At 39.9% G+C, this 22831-nt stretch overlaps 1 protein-coding gene across 4 annotated transcripts in view; it reads left to right on the forward strand.

Moving 5' to 3' along the window:
• The window catches only part of RBL2 (RB transcriptional corepressor like 2), a gene marked incomplete at both ends in the record, with an annotated part of 45741 nt that overhangs the window by 17239 nt on the left and 5671 nt on the right, over nt 1-22831 (forward strand). The window contains 12 exons of one of the 4 annotated variants that reach the window (XM_084257498.1): nt 2021-2130; nt 2543-2646; nt 7946-8083; nt 8865-9029; nt 9533-9644; nt 13446-13715; nt 13910-14190; nt 14281-14457; nt 19671-19742; nt 20362-20467; nt 21114-21319; nt 21856-22020. In XM_084257498.1, coding sequence (XP_084113624.1) covers nt 2021-2130; nt 2543-2646; nt 7946-8083; nt 8865-9029; nt 9533-9644; nt 13446-13715; nt 13910-14190; nt 14281-14457; nt 19671-19742; nt 20362-20467; nt 21114-21319; nt 21856-22020 — 1906 coding nt within the window. The remainder of the gene's footprint in view (nt 1-2020; nt 2131-2542; nt 2647-7945; nt 8084-8864; nt 9030-9532; nt 9645-13445; nt 13716-13909; nt 14191-14280; nt 14458-19670; nt 19743-20361; nt 20468-21113; nt 21320-21855; nt 22021-22831) is intronic. The other 3 variants (XM_084257499.1, XM_084257501.1, XM_084257500.1) reach the window with 3 other exon arrangements.

Consider the following 22831-nt stretch of genomic DNA (forward strand, 5'->3'; position numbering starts at 1 on the left):
CCTGTGTCTTCACATGGCAGAAGGAGGCTAGGGTATTCTCACTGGCATCTCTTTTATAAGGGCACTAGTCCCATTCATGAGACTTCCACCCTCGTGACCTAATCATTTCCCAAAGGCCAGCACCTTGGGAGTGAGGTTTAATTTGGGGGGAGGGAGACACACACACTCAGTCCTTAGCTGAATATAGTACGGGAGACAGAAACCTAACAATACTACATACTCTAGAACAAACCACCCGATTGTTATAACTGTTCTAAGATTTCAGAGATAGAGGGCTGGGAATTGAGTGGAGATAGTTGTCAGAGGACTTCATCAAGAGGATTGGACCTGAGCAAATCTCAAGGGTTGGGTCATATCTGGACATGCAGACAGAGTTATAGTCATATCCATTATAAAACCACTGTAACATTTGTAATCTCTATGAAACATCCTTAGCCTGGAAAGGAAGTTAACTGTCTTTCATTCCTTTGATCTGCCTGATACTGGTAGGGATAGCAGTGAGCTTTATGAAAAGCACAGTAGACGGACCCTCGATGCCTGTGCATAATTATTGGCAGCTTTATTTGAAAAATTACCTCCAAGGCCCCTCCTAGTCTTAAAAGTTTATGAATTGATGGTACAGACCCTATAGAAGCCTATTTTATTTCTGGTCAGGTAGTTTAAGAAGGACCTGTGTACATATAGTAGTGATTTCCCATTTATAGCTAGACTCATTAAATGCCAAGACTGACTGATTTGCTTGTGCATTTTCAGGAAGTTTTCTTTATTCATAAACTTGACTATAGTTAACAGCCAGCAATCTATGTCTATATAATCTGCTCTTAAATCATGTTTCTTGAATGGACCTTTTTAACCTAGGTTTGGAAGTCTCTCTCAATCTCTGTATCTTCCAGATCTCTTTACAGTCTCTTATCAGGCACAGTAACCTCTCTGATCTTAAATACTATTAGTGGGATTAAATAATACCAGTTCGTACTACTTAAAATCAAAGGGTCCTGTTTTTGTAGAAAGGTACGTGTGCATTCAGAAAATAAAATTCTGCTTGCATAAGATATTTGATAGCTATCTCTAGTAGGATTATGATTTTTTAAATTCTCTTTATAATTTTCTAAACTTACTCCATTTTTATGACTGTGTATAATTATGATCATGATAACAACATAGTTGTCACAAAAGCCCACATGGGCTTCTGCATTGAACAAAGATTGCCTTTCTTTAAAAAAACAATCTGGGCCTCCCCGGTGGCGCAGTGGTTGAGCGCTGGGTTGCAAAACTGCCCGCAGCCTCCGCGGGGCCGGTTCGATCCCCGGCTGCTCCCCGGCCACCAGAGGAGGGTCCCACATGGCGCGCAGACCTCTTCTGCCGCCCGCTGCTCCCCTCAGCATTGTACTTCGGTCCTTCTGCCTGCTCTGCTCCCCGCTCTGGCTCTGGTGAATTCTCTCACCCTCCCGCGCTTCTGACTGTACCCAGTGCATGTATAAACAAAACAAACAAATAAATAAATAAAACATGCCTCTATTAAAAAAAAAATTAAAAAAAAAATAAAAAATTAAAAAAAAATCTATGAAATATATCTTGTTTTGAAGGAAAAAATGTAGAGTGTCAGTAATGGCTTACATGAATTTGCTCTATGGATTATATACTGCTTCATTCTACTTTCTCCCTCTTCTTAAGGGGAGTTGTATTTCCCTCTAGGGGAACATTTGAGGCAATTTTGTTGCTGTTAGTGACTGCAGAGGTGTAGGGTAAGTGGGGCCTGTTGTGGGCACTGGTCAGGTTGCTAAACTCAGTGCTGTAAAAAGTACAGCTTCCTACAAAATACACTTTTTTTTCCCTCTCAAAATGGTAACATGAATACTTATGATAAAGAAATGTGGGATCTCTTGGATTAACTTGGGAAGTATGTAGTTTCTGTTCAAATAATTTTGTATTTACAGAATAGTAAAATGACAGTTAAAAACAGCTTACTGCTTTGTGACTTGGCAAAACTTTTCAATAAGATAATTACTTCTCTCTTTAGGACATGTTCACGAGACCCAACCAAAACTATTGCCAACAGATTGAAAGAAATGTATGAAATATATTCTCAGCACTCCCAGGCAGATGAGGATTTCGGTAACTGTGCAAAAGGTAAAGCTTAATATTGTCCTTATTGCTATGTCTTTGACGCTTAACTCCGTGGAGTCTTTTCTTGGTAACTGAGTCGGAAATACGAGGACAAGATTATGACTTTAGACTATGGGTTAGAATACGGCTGTCTAATTTTTCTGTCACGCACGTTATTTTGGCCACTTCTTGGTAAGAAAGTTATAGTAGAACTTACCTTTAATGTGTTGGACTTGTGGTACTTTTTGTCTGCCAAACTGTTCATTTTCATTTACAGACTGGATAGTAAATATGGAAGTGTATATATTGGAAGAGTTGGATTGGTTTTTAAATTTTATATTGTGAATGGAGGTGGGGAGAGGGATGGGCCCTCATTTTCCACAGTATTTTTTTTGTGTGTAATTTTTGTGGGTTTTTTTTTTTTTTATTTATACAGAAATTGCCAGCAAACATTTTCGTTTTGCAGAGATGCTTTACTATAAAGTATTAGAATCTGTTATTGAGCAGGAACAAAAAAGACTGGGAGACATGGATTTATCTGTGAGTAAATAATCAATGTGTTGATCAGCATAATAAAATGTAGTTCTTTCCAGCCCTACCTACCCAATGCTCCCCCCCCAAAAAAGAAGCCATTATTGAAGAAATAATGTATGGCTTTGAGAGAATAGAGATTGTTACTAAGGAACTATTTTGAGCTTTCTCAGCTCCAGTTCCCTCACTGCAGCAGGTCTTCTGTTCTAACTTACCATTTGTGTGGGTAGTGAGACTCTAGTCAAGGATTAAAACAGTCTAACTTAGCCTCAGTTGAGTTTATAAATAAATTTTTTTTTTTTTTTTTATAGAGGCATGCTTTATTTATTTGTTTGCTGGTTTGTTTGTTTGTTTTGTTTATACATGCACTGGGTACAGTCAGAAGCGCGGGAGGGTGAGAGAATTCACCAGAGCCAGAGCGGGGAGCAGAGCAGGCAGAAGGACCGAAGTACACTGCTGAGGGGAGCAGCGGGCGGCAGGAGAGGTCTGCACGCCATGTGGGACCCTCCTCTGGTGGCCAGGGAGCAGCCGGGGATCGAACCGGCGCCGCAGAGGCCGCGCGCAGTTTCGCAACCCAGCGCTCAACCGCTGCGCCACCGGGAGGCCCTATAAATAAATTTTTATTGAAGCCCATTATTGCAAGAATAAATAGAAATTGAATATTGCCTAGATGGAATTTTATTTTATTATTATTTTTTAAAAGATTTTACTTATTTATGCATATAAGAACTGGGATACCCCAGGCCAGAGGTGTGGAGAGGTGAGAGGATTCACCAGAGAAAGAGTGGGGAACAGAACAGGCGGATTGACTGAAATGCACTGCTGAAGGGAGCAGCGGGCTAGTCAGGAGAGGTCTGCTGCGCCATGTGGGGAGCTTCCTGGCCTCGTGCTGCAGCAGCTGCAGATAGCTTCATAGGTTGCGTCTTAACTTGCACCACCAGGGAGGCCCACCTAGATGGAAATTAAACACAAATAGTCAACCTTTCCTCTTTAGTTCACATAATTTTTTCCTAGTCAAGAAATGTAAATTTATTTTTTTTTAAATTTTTTTATTTTTTAAAAGATTTATTTATTTATTTATTTATACAAGCACTGGGTACAGTCAGAAGCGCGGGAGGGTGAGAGAATTCACCAGAGCCAGAGCTGGGAGCAGAGCAGGCAGAAGGACCGAAGGACACTGCTGAGGGGAGCAGCGGGCGGCAGGAGAGGTCTGCGCGCCATGTGGGACCCTCCTCCGGTGGCCGGGGAGCAGCCCGGGATCAAACTGGCGCTGCAGAGGCCGCGGGCAGCTTCGCAACCCAGCGCTCAACTGCTGTGCCACCGGGGAGGCCCTGTAAATTTATTTTTAAACACATGATTTTTACTCTTAAGGGTAATAAATAGTAATAAAACAAATTTTTAAGTTAAATTTTAAATAAAATTATCAAATTGATGAATAATTGTTCAGTTTCTTACAACTGTATATGCCTTTTTTTTAAGATTTATTTGTTTATGCATATAGAACTGGGGTGCAGGCCAGAGGTGTTGGGTGGTGAGAGGATTCACCAGAGACAGAGTGGGGAGCAGAACAGGCAGACTGATTGAAATACACTGCTGAGGAGAGCAGCGGGTGGATAGGAAAGTTCTGCTGCATCATGTGGGTCAGCTCCTTGGCCGGGGATCAAACTCATGCTGCAGTAGCTGCGGACAGCTTCATAGTGCTGTGCTTAACCCCTTGCTCCACCAGGGAGGCCCTATATATGCCTTTTTAATATATAAAAATATGACTGTAGGAATTAAAGACTTTTATGACAAGTTTTTTAAATGTGAAACATGTAAAGAGAGGTATAAAACAGCTGTAATTCAGAGGCTATATACTCACCCAAAAAACTTAAAAAAAATTTTTTTTTGTGATGAAATATAACGTAAAATTTATCATCTTCAGTTGTACTTTAATGACACTGAGTAGAAAATGAGGGCAAGTTTCTTATTTTTTTTTTTAAGATTTATTTTTATTTTTTATGCAAGAGCTGGGGTACAGGCCGGAGGTGTGGGAAGGTGAGAGGATTCACCAGAGGCAGAGCAGGGAACAGATCAGGCAGATGACAGAAATACACACTGCTGAGGGGAGCAGCGGGTGTGACAGGAGAGGTCTGCTGTGCCATGTGGGATTTTCGCCGGCGGGCCAGGATCGAACCCATACTACAGAGACTGCAGACAGCTTCACAGCATGGCGCTCAACCAGCTGTGCCAAAAGGGAGGCCCTGGTTTTTTTTTTTTAAAGATTTATTTATTTATGCATAAAAGAGCTAGGTTGCAGGCCAGAAATGTAGGGGGTGAGAGGATTAACCAGAGACAGAATGGGAAGCAGAACAGGCAGACTGACTGAAATCCACTGCTGAGGGGAGCAGCAGGTGAGACAGAAGAGATCGGCTGCACCATGTGGGTAGCTCCCTGGCTGGCTGCAGAGGCTGCAGATAGCTTCACAGTGCAGTGCTTAACCCCTTGCGCCACCAGGGAGGCCCAGCATAATGTTTTTTTTTGTTTTTTTTTTAATTTTTTTTATTTTAATATTTATCATTTTTTACATTTTTTTAGACAATATTTGCTTCCCCCCACCCCTTCAGATTGAGTCCCCATAGAATTTCCTTCCCCAGGGCACCCGTGCACCATCACCACAGTCCCCTGTGCTCCTCCCTCCCTCCCTCCCTCCCACCCCTCTCCTCCTCTTCCCCTGCAGGATGTCTCTGGTTTATAATTGTCTGTTTTTGCTTTGCGTTTTATAGTGTTATTATTTTTTTTTACACTGATATCTTATTTGGTTCCTCTGTATTCCTGTTATGATACCATCCGATATTTTTCTTTTTCCTTCTGGCTTATTTCACTGCGCAAATTCCTTCTAGCTCCATCCACGTTGCTGCGCATGGCATGAGTTTATCTTTTTTGATTGCTGAGTAATATTCCATTGTGTATATATGCCACATCTTCTTGGTCCAGTCATCTATTCTTGGGCATTTGGGTTGTTTCCAGGTTTTACCTATTGTGAATAGTGCTGCAGTAAGCATATGGGTAAAGGTGTTCTTTTGAATCACTGTTTTTGAGTCCTTTGGGTCGGTCCCTAGGAGTGGAATTGCTGGATAGTATGGTAGCTCCATTTTTAGTAGACTGAGGAACCTCCAGACAGCTTTCCACAGTGGTTGGACCAGTTTGCACTCCCACCAGCAGTGCAGGAGAGTTCCCTTTTCTCCACACCCTCACCAACATTTGTTGTTGCTAGTTTTTTTGATATGTGCCATTCTCACTGGTGTAAGGTGGTATCTCAGTGTGATTTTGATTTGCATTTCCCTGATTATAAGGGAGGTTGAACATTTTTTCATATGCCTGTTGGCCGTTTGCATTTCCTCTTTGGAGAAATGTCTTTTGAGTTCTGCCTATTTCTTGACTGGATTGTTTATTTTTTGTTGTTGTTGAGCTATGTGAGTTCTTTTATATCATTGTGATCAGTCCCTTATCAGTTGGATGGAGTGCAAACAGTTTGTTCAATAAATGGTGCTGGGAAAACTGGACCTCCACATGCAAAAAAATGAAACTAGACCACTACCTCTCACCGTGCACAAAAATCAACTCAAAATGGATAAAAGAACTGGACATAAGACATGAAACCATAAAATATATGGAAGAAAATACAGGTAAAACACTACAAGACATACATCTCAGAAACGTCTTTAAAGACTCATCACCCAAAGCTGTGATAGTGAAGGCAAAGATAAACAGCTGGGATTGCATCAAACTGAAAAGATTCTGCACAGCAAAAGAGACATTAACCAAAACAGAGAGACACCCCACTGATTGGGAAAAAATCTTTGCACTCCATCCAGCATAATGTTTTTAAGGTTCACCCATGTTATAGTATGTATCAGAATTTTATTCCTTTTTAAGACTGAATAATATTCATTATATTTATATATCACCAACATTTTGTTTATTCATCTTTCTACTGATGGACATTTGATTGTTTCTACCTTTTGGCTAATATGAGTAACTGTTATGAGCACAAGTGTCTGTGTCTCTGCCTTCAATTCTTTTAGTGCAGTTGCTGGATCATAGGGTAATTACATGTTGAACTTTTTTGCGTTAAACATATTTCCACAGTGCTGCACCATCCACAGTGCACAGGGGTTCCAATTTCTTCACATCCTTGTAACACTTGTTTCCATTTTTTTTATAACATTCATTCTGATGGGTGCAAAATGGTATCTTATGGCACTTTTGATTTGCATTCTCCTCACGACTGTTGATGTTGAGCATCTTTCATGTGCTTGTTGGCCCTTTTTCTATCTTTTGGGGGGGAAATGTCTATTCAGGTCCTTCACCCATTTTTGAATTGGGTTTGCTTTTCTGTTGTCAGACTACGGGAGTTCTTTATGTCTTCTCGATATTAATCCTTTATTAGGTGATTTGAAAATATTTTTTCCCATTTTATGGGTCATCTTTTCACTTAGTGAATAGTTTCCTTTGATACATTAAGATTTTTAATTTTGATGAAGATCAGTTTTTTTTCTTTTAATGTTTAACTTTAATTCAGAAATAATGTTAATGTATAACTTTGGAAAATTAATGTGCAAAATAAATTAGAATCATGTGATTATGTCACCTGAGATAAACATGCTGACTTTTGCTCCATGATCATCTAGCTAGTTGCCTCCATCTCTGCCTTCCATTCCTTATGAGAGTGGCCATTCATTGTAAATTCTGTTTTGTGACATCTTTCCAAGTCATTATTCTTCTGAGCATCAGTTGTATGTATTTTGGTAGGGAATGTTTTTGTTAGCTATATTTCACAATATGTGAGGCTTCAAAAATTTCTTCTACATTTGCCTTTTTTTTTCTAATAATAAATGGACTTATAAAAAATGTTTTATAAGAAAATAGGCACTGGACCTTCCTGGTGGCGCAGGTGGTTGAGCGCCGCACTGTGAAGCTGTCTGCAGCCTCTGCAGTGCGTGTTGATCCCTGCCGGCCGGCCTGCGAGAATCCCACATGGCGCGGCAGACCTCTCCTGTCATGCCCGCTACTCCCCTCAGCAGTGTATTTCGTCACTCTGCCTGTTCTGTTCCCTGCTCTGTCTCCGGTGAATCCTCTCGCCCTCTCACACATCTGGCCTGTATCCCCCGACTCTTGTATAAAAATAAATCTTTAAAAAAAAAAAAAAGAAAATATTTTTCACTCACCCAGAAGGTAAGACTTCCTTTGATATTTTTACTTAACTTGGGTATGAAATGTCTTATTAGAGTAGGCTAATGTTTCTGTATGCTAATGTTTTTTATAGGGCATTCTGGAACAAGATGCATTCCACAGATCACTCTTGGCCTGTTGCCTTGAGGTCGTCACGTTTTCTTATAAGCCTCCTGGGAATTTTCAGTTCATTACTGAAATATTTGGTGTGCCACTTTATCACTTTTATAAGGTATCTTTTAACATCTGATAATTATGAAGAAACTGTAGATGAGACAAATTTCCTGTTGCTGCTCACCTATTATGTTCATGAACCTAATAGTTATTATGTACATTTCTTCGATTTTTAATTATATACTTAATCATCTCCACTCTATTTGGGGAACAGAGTTAGATTCTTAAGAACTATACAGATTCTTTTAACTATAAAGAGCTTTTTTGTGTAAAACCTTCATTGATTCCTCCCTTTATCTGATAAAGGCTTTAGAATACTGTCATTTTATGAACTAAAGAACACTTAAAATAGCAAACATATTACTAGTTATTCTTGTGTAGTACCCTTCTCTTCTATTTTATATGGAAATTAAGTAACGCAAAAGTATTTCATAGAAAAGTGAAAATTCTCATTCATATATTGAGATACACAGAGTCAGAGCGTTGATTTCGTAGTTGTTTTCTTGATACTGATTTAGCATAACTCTACTGTATGAGAGTGAAAACTATTTTTTATGGTGGCATTAAGTGAATGTTAAGAGTTTTTAAACAGGAAATTTTAAAGTAATGTTTTCAACCTTAAGAGACAAAGCATGATTTTTAATTAAATAGTAAAGAGCAGCTATTTCAAAATAGTACTAATCTCTACTAATCTCTGCACTTGTTATTTTTGACAAATTGTTCAATCTATAAATATACAGGAAATATTTGAATAAATTTACCAACTTTGCTTTCACAGTTAATAAAAAAATATTTTGTAAAATGTTATCATTTTCAAACTAGGCATTTCTCTGTTTCAGGTGATAGAAGTATTTATTAGAGCAGAAGATGGTCTTTGTAGAGAGGTGGTAAAACACCTTAATCAGATTGAAGAACAGATATTGGATCATTTGGCATGGAAACCAGAGTCTCCACTCTGGGACAGAATTAGAGACAATGAAAACAGAGTACCAACCTGCGAAGAGGTAGCAAGAACGATCTCCTTTTTCTAAACCAAACACACATCTATCTGTAGTCTATTCAGAATCCTCTTTCACAGAGAGCAGTTAACCTTAGTGTCTTCTGTATGCAGGTGTCAGCTGGGGTAGTAAGTATGATGCAGTCACCTCTGTATCTAAGAAGCAACTTGAGTCAGAAATAATTTGTGATAACTCCAGTGGCTCAGTGACAAGTAGACTTCTCTGTTCTGTATTGATTTCCTAATTGTGTTTCTGTATTTTAGAATAGTTGATATTTTAATTCTCCAAATTTGTAATGAAAGTTGATTTATACTTAGTATCCAATAATTAGATTTTGAATTTTTAAGTAAGCCCAGAATTTTTTAAACTTTAGAATGAAAGTTGAAAAGATAGCAGATTTTACTTGGTTGGAATAACTGATGAGCCAAGATAGTTTTCTTATGCCTCAGATTATTTCTACTGAAAATGCTTTTTTCAATAGTGACACACTGTGTAACAATATTGTATAGGTCATGCCACCTCAGAACCTGGAAAGAGCAGATGAAATTTGTATTGCTGGCTCCCCTTTGACACCGAGAAGGGTGAGTGAAATTCGTGCTGATACTGGAGGACTTGGAAGAAGTAAGTCTGATATGTCAGGGGGAACATTTTGGGACCTAATATCTGGGGATTTACAATCAACCTAAAATTATAAGTGAAGTTAATAGGGCCTAAAAGAAAACATTCTATGCATCTTGGAGTCACACAGGTCATTTGAAAGTCATACTTTGGAGGGATTTTTCAAACACAGGAAAATGCATGCCATAACGAGTATCTTTAAAAAAGATACTGTATATGAACTTGATTCCTGTATTTTAAGTGTATATCTATATCCAAGGACACAAAAGGGTCAAAATGGTAAAACCAAATTATTAAGAATGACTGTTGTTGGGTGATAGGATTCCAGCTGATTGCTTTAAAATTTAAAGATAAATTTGCATTATTTTTAAAACCAGAAGAAATAGGAAAGCTTCTTCTTCTTCTTTTTTTAAATATACAAGCACTGGGTAGGGTCAAAAGCGCGGGAGGGTGAGAGAATTCACCGGAGCCAGAGCGGGGAACAGAACAGGCAGACCGATGAAATACACTGCTGAGGGGAGCAGCGGGCGCCGCAGTAGAGGTCTGAGCCCCATGTGGGACCCTTGCTGGCAGTCGGGGATTGAACCAGCACTGCAGAGGCTGTGGGCACCTTCGCAGCCCAGCTCTCAACCTCTGCACCACCAGGGAGGTCCAGGAAAGCTTAAAGAGACTTGATATCCAATTCTGTATAGACAAACCAGTAAGTTAAATGGACTGATTGGCCTGAGTAAGTTCAGCTTTGTTTCCTGTCACTTGAGCTGTGCTACTCTGGTGAATGTGACAGCAGAGCTGGCCAATAAATGCATAAAAGGGAGATTTTGCTCTTGGTTACATTTTAGGCAGCACTTTAGAACATCTGTTTGGTTCAAGATTTTAGTTTACATACTTGAGATAAAAAAAATTTCAAATATTTATATATACGTGTTTTACATTATTGTTCATTTTTGTAGAATATTTGCTTTCTCCTCTCAGGTGTGGTCCCCATAAAAATCCCACCACCAGTTCACCCATGAGCCATCACCCTAGTCCCTTGTGCTCTTCCCTCCCCTATAAAACTACTTTTTCAAAAGCAATTCCATAAATGTAAAGTTCTAAATCCTTAGATACCACTAGAAAGCTATTGTTTCTAGATTAACTTTCTGATGTAATTGATATGTACTGGCTAAAGGAAAAAGATCAATTGTTAAAGTCAGGAATCATTCTGTCAGTGCATCATTAAATATGGAAAATGAGGGCCTCCCCGGTGGCGCAGCGGTTGAGCGCTGGGTTGCGAAGCTGCCTGCAGCCTCTGCAGCCGGTTCGATCCCCCGCTGCTCCCCAGCCACCGGAGGAGGGTCCCACATGGCAAGCAGACCTCTCCTGCCGCCCGCTGCTCCCCTCAGCAGTGTACTTCGGTCCTTCTGCCTGCTCTGCTCCCCGCTCTGGCTCTGGTGAATTCTCTCACCCTCCCGCACTTCTGACTGTACCCAGTGCTTGTATAAACCAAAACAAAACAAACAAATAATAAATGGATAAATAAATAAGACATGCCTCTAGAAAATTAAAAAAAAAAAATATGGAAAATGTATTTGAAAAATCCTCCTTAAAAAAATCCTTTTTTAAAATATTTTATTTATTTATGCATACAAGAACTGGGGTGCAGGCCAGAGGTGTGGGGGGTGAGAGGATTCGCCAGAGACATAGTGGGGAGCAGGACAGGCAGATTGACTGAAACACACTGCTGAGGGGAGCAGCGGGTAAGAAAGGAGAGATCTGCTGTGCCATGTGGGTCAGCTCCCTGGCTGGGGATCGAACTCATGCCACAGTGGCTGGTGGTAGCTTAAGTGCCCTGAGACTTTAACCCCTGTGCCACCAGGGAGGCCCAAAAAAAATCCTCATAATGGCTTTTGCTTATTATTCCCTCAGAACTGTATATTTACCAGAGGTCATTCCTCAGTGCTATTCCGTAGTTTTTCCTTCAGTAACTTACGTGTTAGGACTTGACTTTAAACTTCATTTTCTTTGTACATACTTTTCGATTTTCTTGGGGTCTCTTTTTTCTTTGCTTTTATTTATATATATTTTACATCATTGTTCATTTTTAAACAATGTTTGCTTTTTTTTTTTGCCCCCTCAGGTATAGTCCCCAAAGAATTTCCTTCCCCAGTGCACTCATGAACCATCACCACAGTCCCCTGAGCTCCTGCCTCCCTCCCTCTGATCCCCTACCTTCTTCTCCCCCGCAGGATGTCTCTGGTTTATAATTGTCTGTTTGTTTTTGTTTTGTTTTGTTGTATTTTGTATTGTTACTATTTTTCCCCCTTGATGTCTTATTTAGTTCCCCTATATTCCTCCTACAAGTGAAACCATCCAGTATTTTTCTTTTTCCTTCTGACTTATTTCACTGAGCATAATTCCTTTCTAGCTCCATCCAGCTATGGAGCTACCATATGACCCAGCAATTCCACGCCTAGGGATCTACCCAAAGGACACAAAAACATTGATTCAAAAGAACACCTGTACCCCTATGTTTACTGCAGCACTAGTTACAATAGGTAAAACCTGGAAACAACCCAAATGCCCAAAAATAGATGACTGGATCAAGAAGATATGGTACATATACATAATGAAATACTATTGAGCAATCAAAAAAGATTAATGCCATTCTTAAGGTATCTTAACACCTTCCAAGAAAATAATCATAATGCAGTCTTTCTGACTGCAGCTTTCGTTCAAATCAGCTCTAATACAAAATCTATTTGCTTTTATATTATCAGGAATTTGAAATGTTAAACCATGTCTGTCAGGACTTAATTCCTGTCAGTCCTCTTATGATCTCCTTATATATTTTTTAAAATTTTAAAAACGTACTGATTTGTAGTTTGTATACATGTACATGGAAGACAGAAAGGAATGTTTGCTTCTCAAAAAATTCAGATGTTGGTATGAATACTTTAACATAGACTGAATCATAATGGTTAATAGAGTTTCTGCTTGAAACTATAGCTTTGGAAATAGTGATGATTGCACGATATTGTAATGTAATTAATGGCACTGAATTGTACAGTTTATGGTAAGTTCAAAATTATGTTATATATATTTTCCGCAGTTACAAAAAAAATGTAATATGCCAAATCATTGAATTGTTCAGTAGTTTTTTTTAATTTAAATGGGTGAAATATATGTGCATTATATCTCAATAAACTTGCTTTAAAAAAATAATAAACTTGGAAAGCAGCAGTGCTCATCACTATACCACTAACGCCTTTAACTATACTTACTTGAATCCAAAACACGTATGACCATTCTCCCTGAAAATTATTGAGTCATAGTAATTTTCTAAATGTGGAGAAAGACAAACATGGAAATACATAAAACTGGGAGAAAATGCTCCAGATGATACCATAATAATATCAAGTCCCTTCAACAAGTAGTGTCTTTACAGTAAAATGATGTATTAGCATTTGGATGAAATTGAATATAGTCAAAAATATCAGAGAAGTAGGTTAATTCTTTAAGTTGCCCCTAAATCATTAAAGTTCTGTAGTAGCAGAAGGGAAAGTCCAGTTGGATTTAGCAGAAGGTGGAGTGATAAAGGGAATATTCTATGACAAAGAGAAAATACCTGTTTAAAAATTTTGCTCTTAATGTTGAGTTGAATTTTCGTTAGGTGAGCGTAGCTATGATATGACTCCTGGAATGTTTGTTTGCTTTTTAAGTTATGAAGTATTTCAAACACTGTAATGAGGTTTGAACATCGCAGCTGGAATGGACGTCTCAGCCTTACTGAGTTAAATGATTGCTTTGCTGTTTCTCTGACCCTAGGCGTAACATCTCCAACCACGTTGTATGACAGGTATAGCTCCCCCACAGCCAGCTCTACCCGAAGGCGGCTATTCGTTGACAATGATAGCCCCTCTGAAGGAGGGACATCAGGACGCACCCCCCCACAGCCTCTAGTCAATGCTGTCCCTGTGCAGAGTGTATCTGGGGAGGCTGTTTCTGTCACACCAGTTCCTGGACAGACTTTGGTTACCATGGCAACAGCCACTGTCACAGCCAACAATGGACAAACAGTGACCATTCCTGTACAAGGTAAGGAAGGCAGAGTTGGATGAGTTCTTTCTCTGTGGCATTTATTGGAAAACTACCTGTGGCTTGGCTGGAGGGACAATAGGAAAGGAGTGGAGGTAAAAAGTTGTTGGGAGCTGAGAAGTTGGATCCCTCAGCCTGGAGAACCTTGTGTCACCAAATTTTCTTCATGCTTTTCCCCTTGTAACAACTCACAGGTATTGCCAATGAAAATGGAGGGATAACATTCTTCCCAGTCCAAGTCAATGTTGGGGGGCAGGCACAAGCAGTGACTGGCTCCATCCAGCCTCTCAGCGCTCAGGCCCTGACTGGGAGTTTGAGCTCTCAGCAGATGACAGGAACAACCTTACAAGTCTCCGGTCAGGTGGCCATTCAGCAGATTTCCCCAGGAGGACCACAGAAGAAACAGGGACAGCCTTTAACCAGCAGCAGTATTAGACCCAGGAAGACCAACTCTTTATCACTTTTTTTTAGAAAGGTAATTTTTCATTCTCCTTACCAGGAGGTGAGTTTGAAAAATTTAAGTGTTTAGATAAACAGTGTCTGAAATGTTATATTTATCTGCTAGGTTTACCACTTAGCTGGTGTCCGCCTTCGGGATCTTTGTGCTAAATTGGATATTTCAGATGAACTGAGGAAAAAAATCTGGACCTGCTTTGAATTCTCCATAATTCAGTGTCCTGAACTTATGATGGACAGACACCTGGACCAGTTGTTAATGTGTGCCATTTATGTGATGGCAAAGGTGAGTACAATTTGGTCTCAGCACACTTTTAAATAGCTTTTTTTTTTTCAGTTTTTTTTTTTTGAAGACTTATTTATTTTTATACGAGAGATGGGGTACAGGCCAGAGGTGCGGGAGGGTGAGAGGATTCACCAGAGACAGAGCAGGGAACAGAACAGGCAGACGGACCAAAATACACTGCTGAGGGGAGCAGCGGGCGAGGCAGGAGAAGTCTGCTGCACCATGTGGGAATCTTCTCAGCTGACCAGGATCAAACCCACGCTGCAAAGGCTGCGAACAGCTTCAGGGCGCTGTGCTCAACCCGCTCCGCCACCGGGGAGGCTCTTAAATAACTTTATTGAGATAGAATTCATGTACTCTGTAATTTAAAGTGTGCAACTCAGTAGATTTTAGTATGTTCATAAATATGTGCAGCTAACATCGTAGTTTTAGAACTTTATATTCCATTGTATGAATATGGTGTTCTGTTTCTCCATTGTCTGGTTGGTGGATTTTGGTTTGTTTTCACTTCGATGTATCACGAATAATGCTGCTCTGAGTGTTCGTGTAGAGCTTTGCATGGACATGTTTTCTTTTCTCTTTGAAATGGAGGGTGGATTTCTGTATTATATTGTAGGTACTTAACCATTTGAGGAACTGCCCACGTGTTTCCCAAAGTCACTGCCCTATTTTACATTCCCACCGGCAGTATGTCAAAGTCCTGATTTTATTGTCTTTTATTTTAAATAATTCACATAACATAAAATTAGCCATTATCATCTTTGGAGAAATATGTTTATATCCTTTGCCCATATTTGAATTGGGTTGTAGGAGTTCTTTTTATTTTTTTTTAAAGATTTATTTATTTATTTATGCATACAAGAGCTGGGGTGCAGGCCAGAAATGCAGGGGGGTGAGAGGATTCACCAGAGACAGAGTGGGGAGCAGAACAGGCAGATACTGAAATACACTCTTGAGGGGAGCAGTGGGCGAGACAGGAGAGGTCTGCTGCACCATCCATGTGGGTTTTTCCTGGATGGTGGGGGATGGGGGGTGTCGAACTTGTGCTGCCATGGCTGGCGATAGCTTGATAGCGCTGTCTTTAACCCCTGTGCCACCAGGGAGGCCCAGGTTGTCGGAGTTCTTTATATATTATGGATACAATTCCTTGATCAGATGTGATTTATAATATTTTCTCTCTATTATCTTTTCACTTACTTGATACTGTTACTTGAAGTTTGTTTTAAATTTTGATGGTCAAATTTTTTCTTTTGTTGCTTCTGCTTTCTGTCTTATTTGTGTCACATTTTTGTGATTACATTGCCAAATCCAAGGTCATTGGAGATTTACTCATGTTCTCTTCTAAGCATTTTCTCTTTCACGTGTAAGTCTGATCCGTTGGACTGAATTCTGAGGTGAGGGGAGCCTCACTCCCGTGTTGGGCTCTGCTGTTGTCCAGCACAGTTGTTGAGAAGACCGCTCTTTCTCCATGGATGGTCTTGACTCCCCTGTCAAAAATCAGTTTACCGCATACCATTTAGTTGACCACAAAGCGTGTATTTCTGGACTCTCACTCATAACTATCTTTATACACTACTGTATTCTCTTGATTGCTGCTGCTGTGATGTAAGTTTTGAGATTAAGTTCTCCTTATCTTTCCAAGGTTACTTTGGCTGGTCTGATTCCTTTGAAATTCTTTGTGAATTTTACATCAGCTTGTCACTTTCACAAAGCACTCAGTTGGGGTTCTGGTACAGATTGTATTGAATGTACAGAACAGTTTGGGAGAGTATTGCCATCTTCACAATTTTTCATCCTTCAATCTATGCACATAGGATATTTTTTCCATATAGTTAGATCATCTTTAATTTATTTAAACAATGTTTTGGTGTTTTCATAGTACAACTTTTGGACTTCTTTTGTTAACTATATTCCTATGTATTCTTTTTGATGCTATTATAAATGCAGTTGTTTCAGTTCTGATATGTTCATTGTAAGTGTAAGTACAGATGGTTGGTTCTCATTTAGCAAACTCCTTAGGGTTTTTATATATGTCATGTAACCTTACTGTTTAAACTGAATACTTTTATTTCTTTTCTAATTACTCTGACTAGAATCTCCAGTGCAATGTTGAATAGAAGTGTTAAGAGTAGAAATGCTTGTCTTGATCTCAAGAGGAAAGACCATAGTCTTTTCACCATTAAAATGATACTAGCTTATTTTTTTTTTAAAGGTTTGTTTGTTTATTTATTTATTTATTTATTTATTTATTTATTTATTTATTTATTTATTTATTTATACAAGCACTGGGTACAGTCAGAAGCCCAGGAGGGTGAGAGGATTCACCAGAGCCAGAGTGGGGAGTAGAGCAGGCAGAAGGACCGAAGTACACTGCTGAGGGGAGCAGCGGGCGGCAGGAGAGGTCTGCGCGCCATGTGGGTCCCTCCTCCGGTGGCCGGGGAGCAGCCGGGGATCGAACCAGCACTGCAGAGGCTGTGGGCAGCTTTGCAACCCAGCGCTCAACCGCTGCGCCACCGGGGAGGCCCGATACTAGCTAATTTTTTTTTCATGGATGCCTCTATCAAGTTGAGGAAATTGTCCAATGCTTTTTCTGCATCTTTTGAGATGGTTACAATGATTTATTAGTCTACTGATATATGGTACATTATCTTGATTTTCATCTGGTAAACTAGCTTTGAGTCCCATGTTGTTAGGGTGTATAATTCTTTTTATATGTTGTTAGGTTTGGTTAGCATTTTGTCAAGGAATTTAGTTTTAGTCATAAAAGTAATGGTCTATAGGCTTCTTGGTATGGCTTTGTCTGGCTTCTTTGTGGGGGTAACCTGGGACTATCTAGTGCATAGGGAAGTGTTACTTTCTCTTCTGTTGTTTTTTGAACGTTTGTGAAGAATTGGTATTCTTCTTCAGGTGTTTGGTAGAATGTAGCAGGGAAGCCATGGGGGCTGCACTTTTCTTTGTGGGTATTTTGTTGACAAATAATTCAATCTTGTTATATATCTATTCAGATTGTCTATTCTGGTATCAGGTTTGGCAGTGTCTTTCTAGGAATTTGCCTGTTTCCTCTGGGGCTATCTTAATTTATTGCACACAGGTCAGCGGTAATTTGAGTTCTCTCTTCTTACCTTATTCATTCTAGCTAGAGGTTAATTTTGTTGAGCTTGTCCAAGAATCACCTTTACTTTTCATTTATTAATGTGTGCTCTAGTACAGTTTACTTCCATCTGTAATCCTCTTTTCTGCTGTTAGGTGTTAGCTGCGTAAATTTTGATATATTGTGTCTTCATTTTCACTCTAGAACCTCAAGGTCTTTTCTCAATTTTCTCTGATATGTTTGAGTCATTGGTTGTATCTGTGTGGTTTCATTTAATTTGGGATCTTGCCAAATTTCCATTATTTCAATCCTTCTAAACTTACCAAAGTCTGTTTCGTCGCCTGGTGTGTAGTCATACCGGGTGCTCCCTGTTCTGTGGCCCCCGGCCGAGCAGGCTGCCACTGCCTGGTCATTAGTTTTGTGGTGTTGAAGTCTTCGGTCTCCTTGGTGATCGTCAAGGCGGTAGTGGAAGCAGGGTCCTGAACTCTGCAATAGCACTGTTGACTTATCTGTCTCTTCCTTCATTTCCACCAGCTTTTTACTCCATACATTTGGTTCTTTGTTATTAGATGTGTTATTTGGGACTTGGTTGGAGATTATTAGCTTCATGTATGTTGTAGTTGCATGTATTAGTTATGGCTCCCTAATGTATTATCATTATGAAATGTTCCTCTTCTAGTAACTTTTCCTTTTATTATGTGATACTTATATAGCCATCCAGCTTTCTTGGGGTTGCTGTTTGTGTGATCTTTTCCCATCCCCCCTTTTTTTTTTAGGTAACATTAGTTTGCATCACATCATTGTATCAAGTTATAGTATCTCCCCTCGGGTGTTACTTCTCCTCATCCACCACCAAAGCCCCCATAGTCCATTGTGCTCTCTTCCCGCTTTGTTTCCACTCCTACTCCTTCTCTCCCTCTGATAGCCTGTTCTTTTGGCTTTTTCTCACCTTTTGCTTGGTTTTTCTATATCCCACCTATAACTGCCACCATCTGGTGTTTCTCCTGATTGACTTCTCTTACATAAACCCCTCCAGCCCCCTCCATGTCAAAAATGGCAAGGGTTTATCTTTTCCTGATAGCTGAGTAGCCTTCCTTTGTGTCTGTATACCTTTGTGTCTGCACACCTTTGTGTCATCTCTGATCACCTTGTCTGTGCGTGGGCACTTAGGTTGTTTACATAACTTGGCTATTGTGAATAGTGCTGCAATGACTGTAGGCGTGCATATAGCCTTTCAAATTAGTGTTTTAGCATTCTTTGAGTAGATACCTAGGGGTGGAATTCCTGGGTTGTATGGTAGATTCATTTTTTTTTTTTCAATTTTTAAAAATTTTTTATTATGCATACAAGAAGTGTGGTGTAGGCCAGAGGTGGGGGGAGGAGGGGTGAGAGGATTCACCAGAGAGTGGGGAGCAGACAGGTGGATCTACTGAAATACACTGCTGAGGGGAGCAGCGGGGAGACAGGAGAGGTCTGATGATGCACCATGTGGGTCACCTCCCTGGCTGGGGATCAAACTCGTGCTGCAGTGGCTATAGATAGCTTCACAGGCTGCATCTTAACCCCTTGCACCACCAGGGAGGCACCGTCTGGGGTCACTTTGAACTTGAACTTTTAGTATTAAGATGGGTCTTACAGTCAACAAATTCTATTTATCTGAGATTGTATTCATTTCACTATTTCATTTTGTAAAGCGCTTTGCTGCACACTAGAATCTTTACTTCGAATATGCTATTTCACTTCTTCTTTGCCTTTCTGGTGAAAAGTCAGGGTTCCCTAGATAGTGAAAAAACTTTCTCTCCCTTTCTTTGGCATTTTAACTACATTTCTAAATATGGATTTTATTTGGAATTTGTTGAGCTTCCTGAATAAGTTTGTGCAGCTTTCAGCCTTTTATTCCCGTTGAACATTTTTTTTTTTTTTTTTTTGCTTCTCTCTCTCTTGTTTGTGGTACTTGCAGCAGTGAGTGTTGGTGTGCTCAGTGATATGCTGCATTTCTCTGAAGCGCTTAATTTTTCCCCTCCGCTGTTGTTCAGATTTATTATCTCCACACGTTGGTTGAGCTCCTCTGTTAACATGCTCTGAGTAGTTTCTCTCTCACAATACTCTTACTCTTTGCCAGGTCACCAAAGAAGACAAATCTTTCCAAAATATCATGCGTTGTTACAGGACCCAGCCACAGGCCCGCAGCCAGGTAAGCACATTTTCTCTCAGGTCTGAGAGAAAACCTCATCATCTCTGATGAGTGTAAGAAATTCACAGGTGATTCTGTGGCCTTCCCTCTAGCATAAGCAACTAAGGGATATCTTTAATCACCCTGATAGACAACCCTTCACTGTCAGTCTGTCCTCTGTTTTCCCAAAAGGCAATAGTATGCAATACTTGATCCCTTCTGAATTCAGATCATCACATAATAGACATGAAGGCAGTTACTTGGCTTCTATGTCACCTTTCAGTCTAATTTAGGAATCACAATATTCTACAATTAATGAGGATAACATTAAATGAAACTTAGAATTTTACGTTTACTACTCATCTGTGTCAACGATGAAATGACTGTATTTTCAGATTTGGCTTAGAATGACTTTATTTTATGGTTGGGTATTATTACTATGTAGCATTGAAACTTGAAGCCAGATAGGCCCCCAATGTAAATCCTGGATCTGCTACTTAAAGCTGCATGACCATTTCTTACCCTCTTCTAGAACTACCACCACTCCATGGGGTTCTTGTGAGACTTAAATCACACGTCACAATCATATAGGTTAGGAGGTGCTCAAATATTAGATTCTCTCCTTCTCATTTCTCTAAAGGTCTATAGAAGTGTTTTGATAAAAGGGAAAAGAAAAAGAAGAAATTCTGGCAGCAGCGACAGCAGAAGCCATCAGAATTCTCCAACAGAACTAAGCAAAGACAGAAGTAAGAAGTATCTTTATGAACTCTTAAAAAACAAATTTAAACAGATTTCTAAATTTTTTTTTAAGATTTATTTATTCATACAAGAGCAGGGGTACAGGCCAGAGGTGTGATGGGGGGCAGGGGTGAGAGGATTCACCAGAGACAGAGTGGGGAACAGAACAGGCAGATCGACCAAAGTATACTGCTGAGGGGAGCAGTGGGCGAGTCAGGAGAGGTCGGCTGGGACAAGCTTCATAGGTTGCTTCTTAACCCCTTGGGCCACCAGGGGGAGGCCCCAGATTTCTAAATTTTGTTGCAAAACTGTCCTTCACCTCAGAACTCTGAGGCATGCTATATGTAACATTTTATCTCCATGGTAGTTAGGGATGGTATCAGGGAGGAATATGTTGACCTGAATTCCTGCCAAGTCTGAGGTGTCAGTTGGTTTTATGCTATGGAAACCCCAGGGCTCAGGTCTTAGAAAACCGGGTGGGAAATTAATGAAAACTGCTCGTTAAGCCCTTGCTGCATTTATGGAAAGGGGCTACTTAATAAAGAGCCCAGTTGTTGCCACTAAGCATGTTCACTTTTTCCTGCTCAATTTTCCTTTTAAAAACAATCTTCACGGACCATCTGTGTGCGCACTACCCTCACCACCCCGCTGCAGCCAGCAGAGACTCTAGCCCTGTCATGCGGTCCAGCAGCACTCTGCCCGTCCCACAGCCCAGCAGCGCCCCACCCACCCCCACGCGCCTCACGGGCCCCAACAGCGACATGGAAGAGGAAGAGAGGGGAGACCTCATTCAGTTCTACAACAGTATCTACATAAAACAGATCCAAGCATTTGCCATGAAGTACTCACAGGCAAACCTAGTAAGTGCAACAGGGATTATTTCATAATTTTTTTACCTGTGAGGGACAAGTAAAAGAAATCAGTTTGAGCTCTTCCTATGAAAGCTAGTTTTACAGATAATCCTGTTAAGTAAAACTGAGGAATCGCTAAAAGAAAGTAAGGTGGTATTTGGATTCCCTACAAAGTATGAGAGTGAATGGGTTCAAATTGTCCAAAACTTACCAATTATGATCTAGCAAGTTATTTTTCTTTGTGCCTCTTGTTTCTACATATATACATATTTCCTAGCTTGTGTGGGTTGTTGTGAGGATTAAATGACAACACATTACAAATGCTTAAATCAGTGACTGGCACAAAGCAAGCACTTAAGTGTTTGCTAAATATATGTTTTCTTGAAGTTTAAATGGTGCTGCTAATAATGCATCACTGCCTATCATTTGTGTAGCTGCTAGTTTATTATCATGATCTTTAAAAAAAAACACCAAAAACCATAAAATCTGCTTAGAAATTTTATTTTCCTTTTTAAGAAATACTAATACATGTACTTGTTGAACAGATGGAAGCTCCTCCACTCTCTCCTTATCCATTTATAAGAACAGGCTCTCCTCGCCGAATACAGTTATCTCAAAATCATCCTGTCTACATTTCCCCACATAAAAATGAAACAATGCTTTCTCCTCGAGAAAAGATTTTCTATTACTTCAGCAACAGTCCTTCAAAGGTGAGCAGAACATAAATCTCACCCTTTATTTAACCCAACTCTTCCAAATGCTTAGGATCTGGAAACAATGTGATGGTAAGTCACAAAGGAGCAAAATAAGGTTTTGGGGTTGACGGATTCAGATTAATTTTCATTCCCTCTTTTCTATACGTACATTTTGAGCATTTTGTAAATCTGGAATCTGTGTATTGTAATTTTTTTATTTCTAAATTTGTTAGGGGGCAAAATTGGATCTCTACTAAGTGCCTGTTTCTGGGACAGTTTTTCTGTCCTGGGGGGAGGGGGGAGGGCTGAGAACAGTCACATTAGCATAGGTTTGTGTGGATGCTAGTGTCTCCCCCAGTGTGCTAGAGGGAGGGAAACTTAAGACAGACCCTTAAATGGATGAAAAGTTAGGAAGTTGATCTGGTGTGGAAGGAAGAAGCTGATAAGGGGAAGAAAACATCCTTGAGACAGTAAGACTAGATCATTTGTCTTCAGATGGCATTAGAAGTGCCACTGGACTTAATGTGATGTTTGTAAATAAAGATGGCTTAGAAAGAAACATGTATAAAAATAGGCCTGAAGTCTCCAAAAAGGAAAAATGGTAGTTAGTATAAAGGAGGCTAAGGAGCCATGACAACGAAATGCAGCGCATAATTATTGATAGGCGTCTGCAATAAAAAGCACAGCTTTAAAGTGTGTAAGTGGGGAGATTTAATGTGGACTTCAGTGTTTATATGTACCTTTAAATTTCTTGGGTATTCAGAGGCAAAATGTCAGCAATTTACTTTCAAGTGGTCCAACTTAAAACAATTACAATAAGTGAGGT

The sequence above is a fragment of the Talpa europaea genome (genome assembly GCF_964194135.1).
Source record: "Talpa europaea genome assembly, chromosome: 16".
In the NCBI taxonomy this organism is placed as follows: Eukaryota; Metazoa; Chordata; class Mammalia; order Eulipotyphla; family Talpidae; genus Talpa; species Talpa europaea.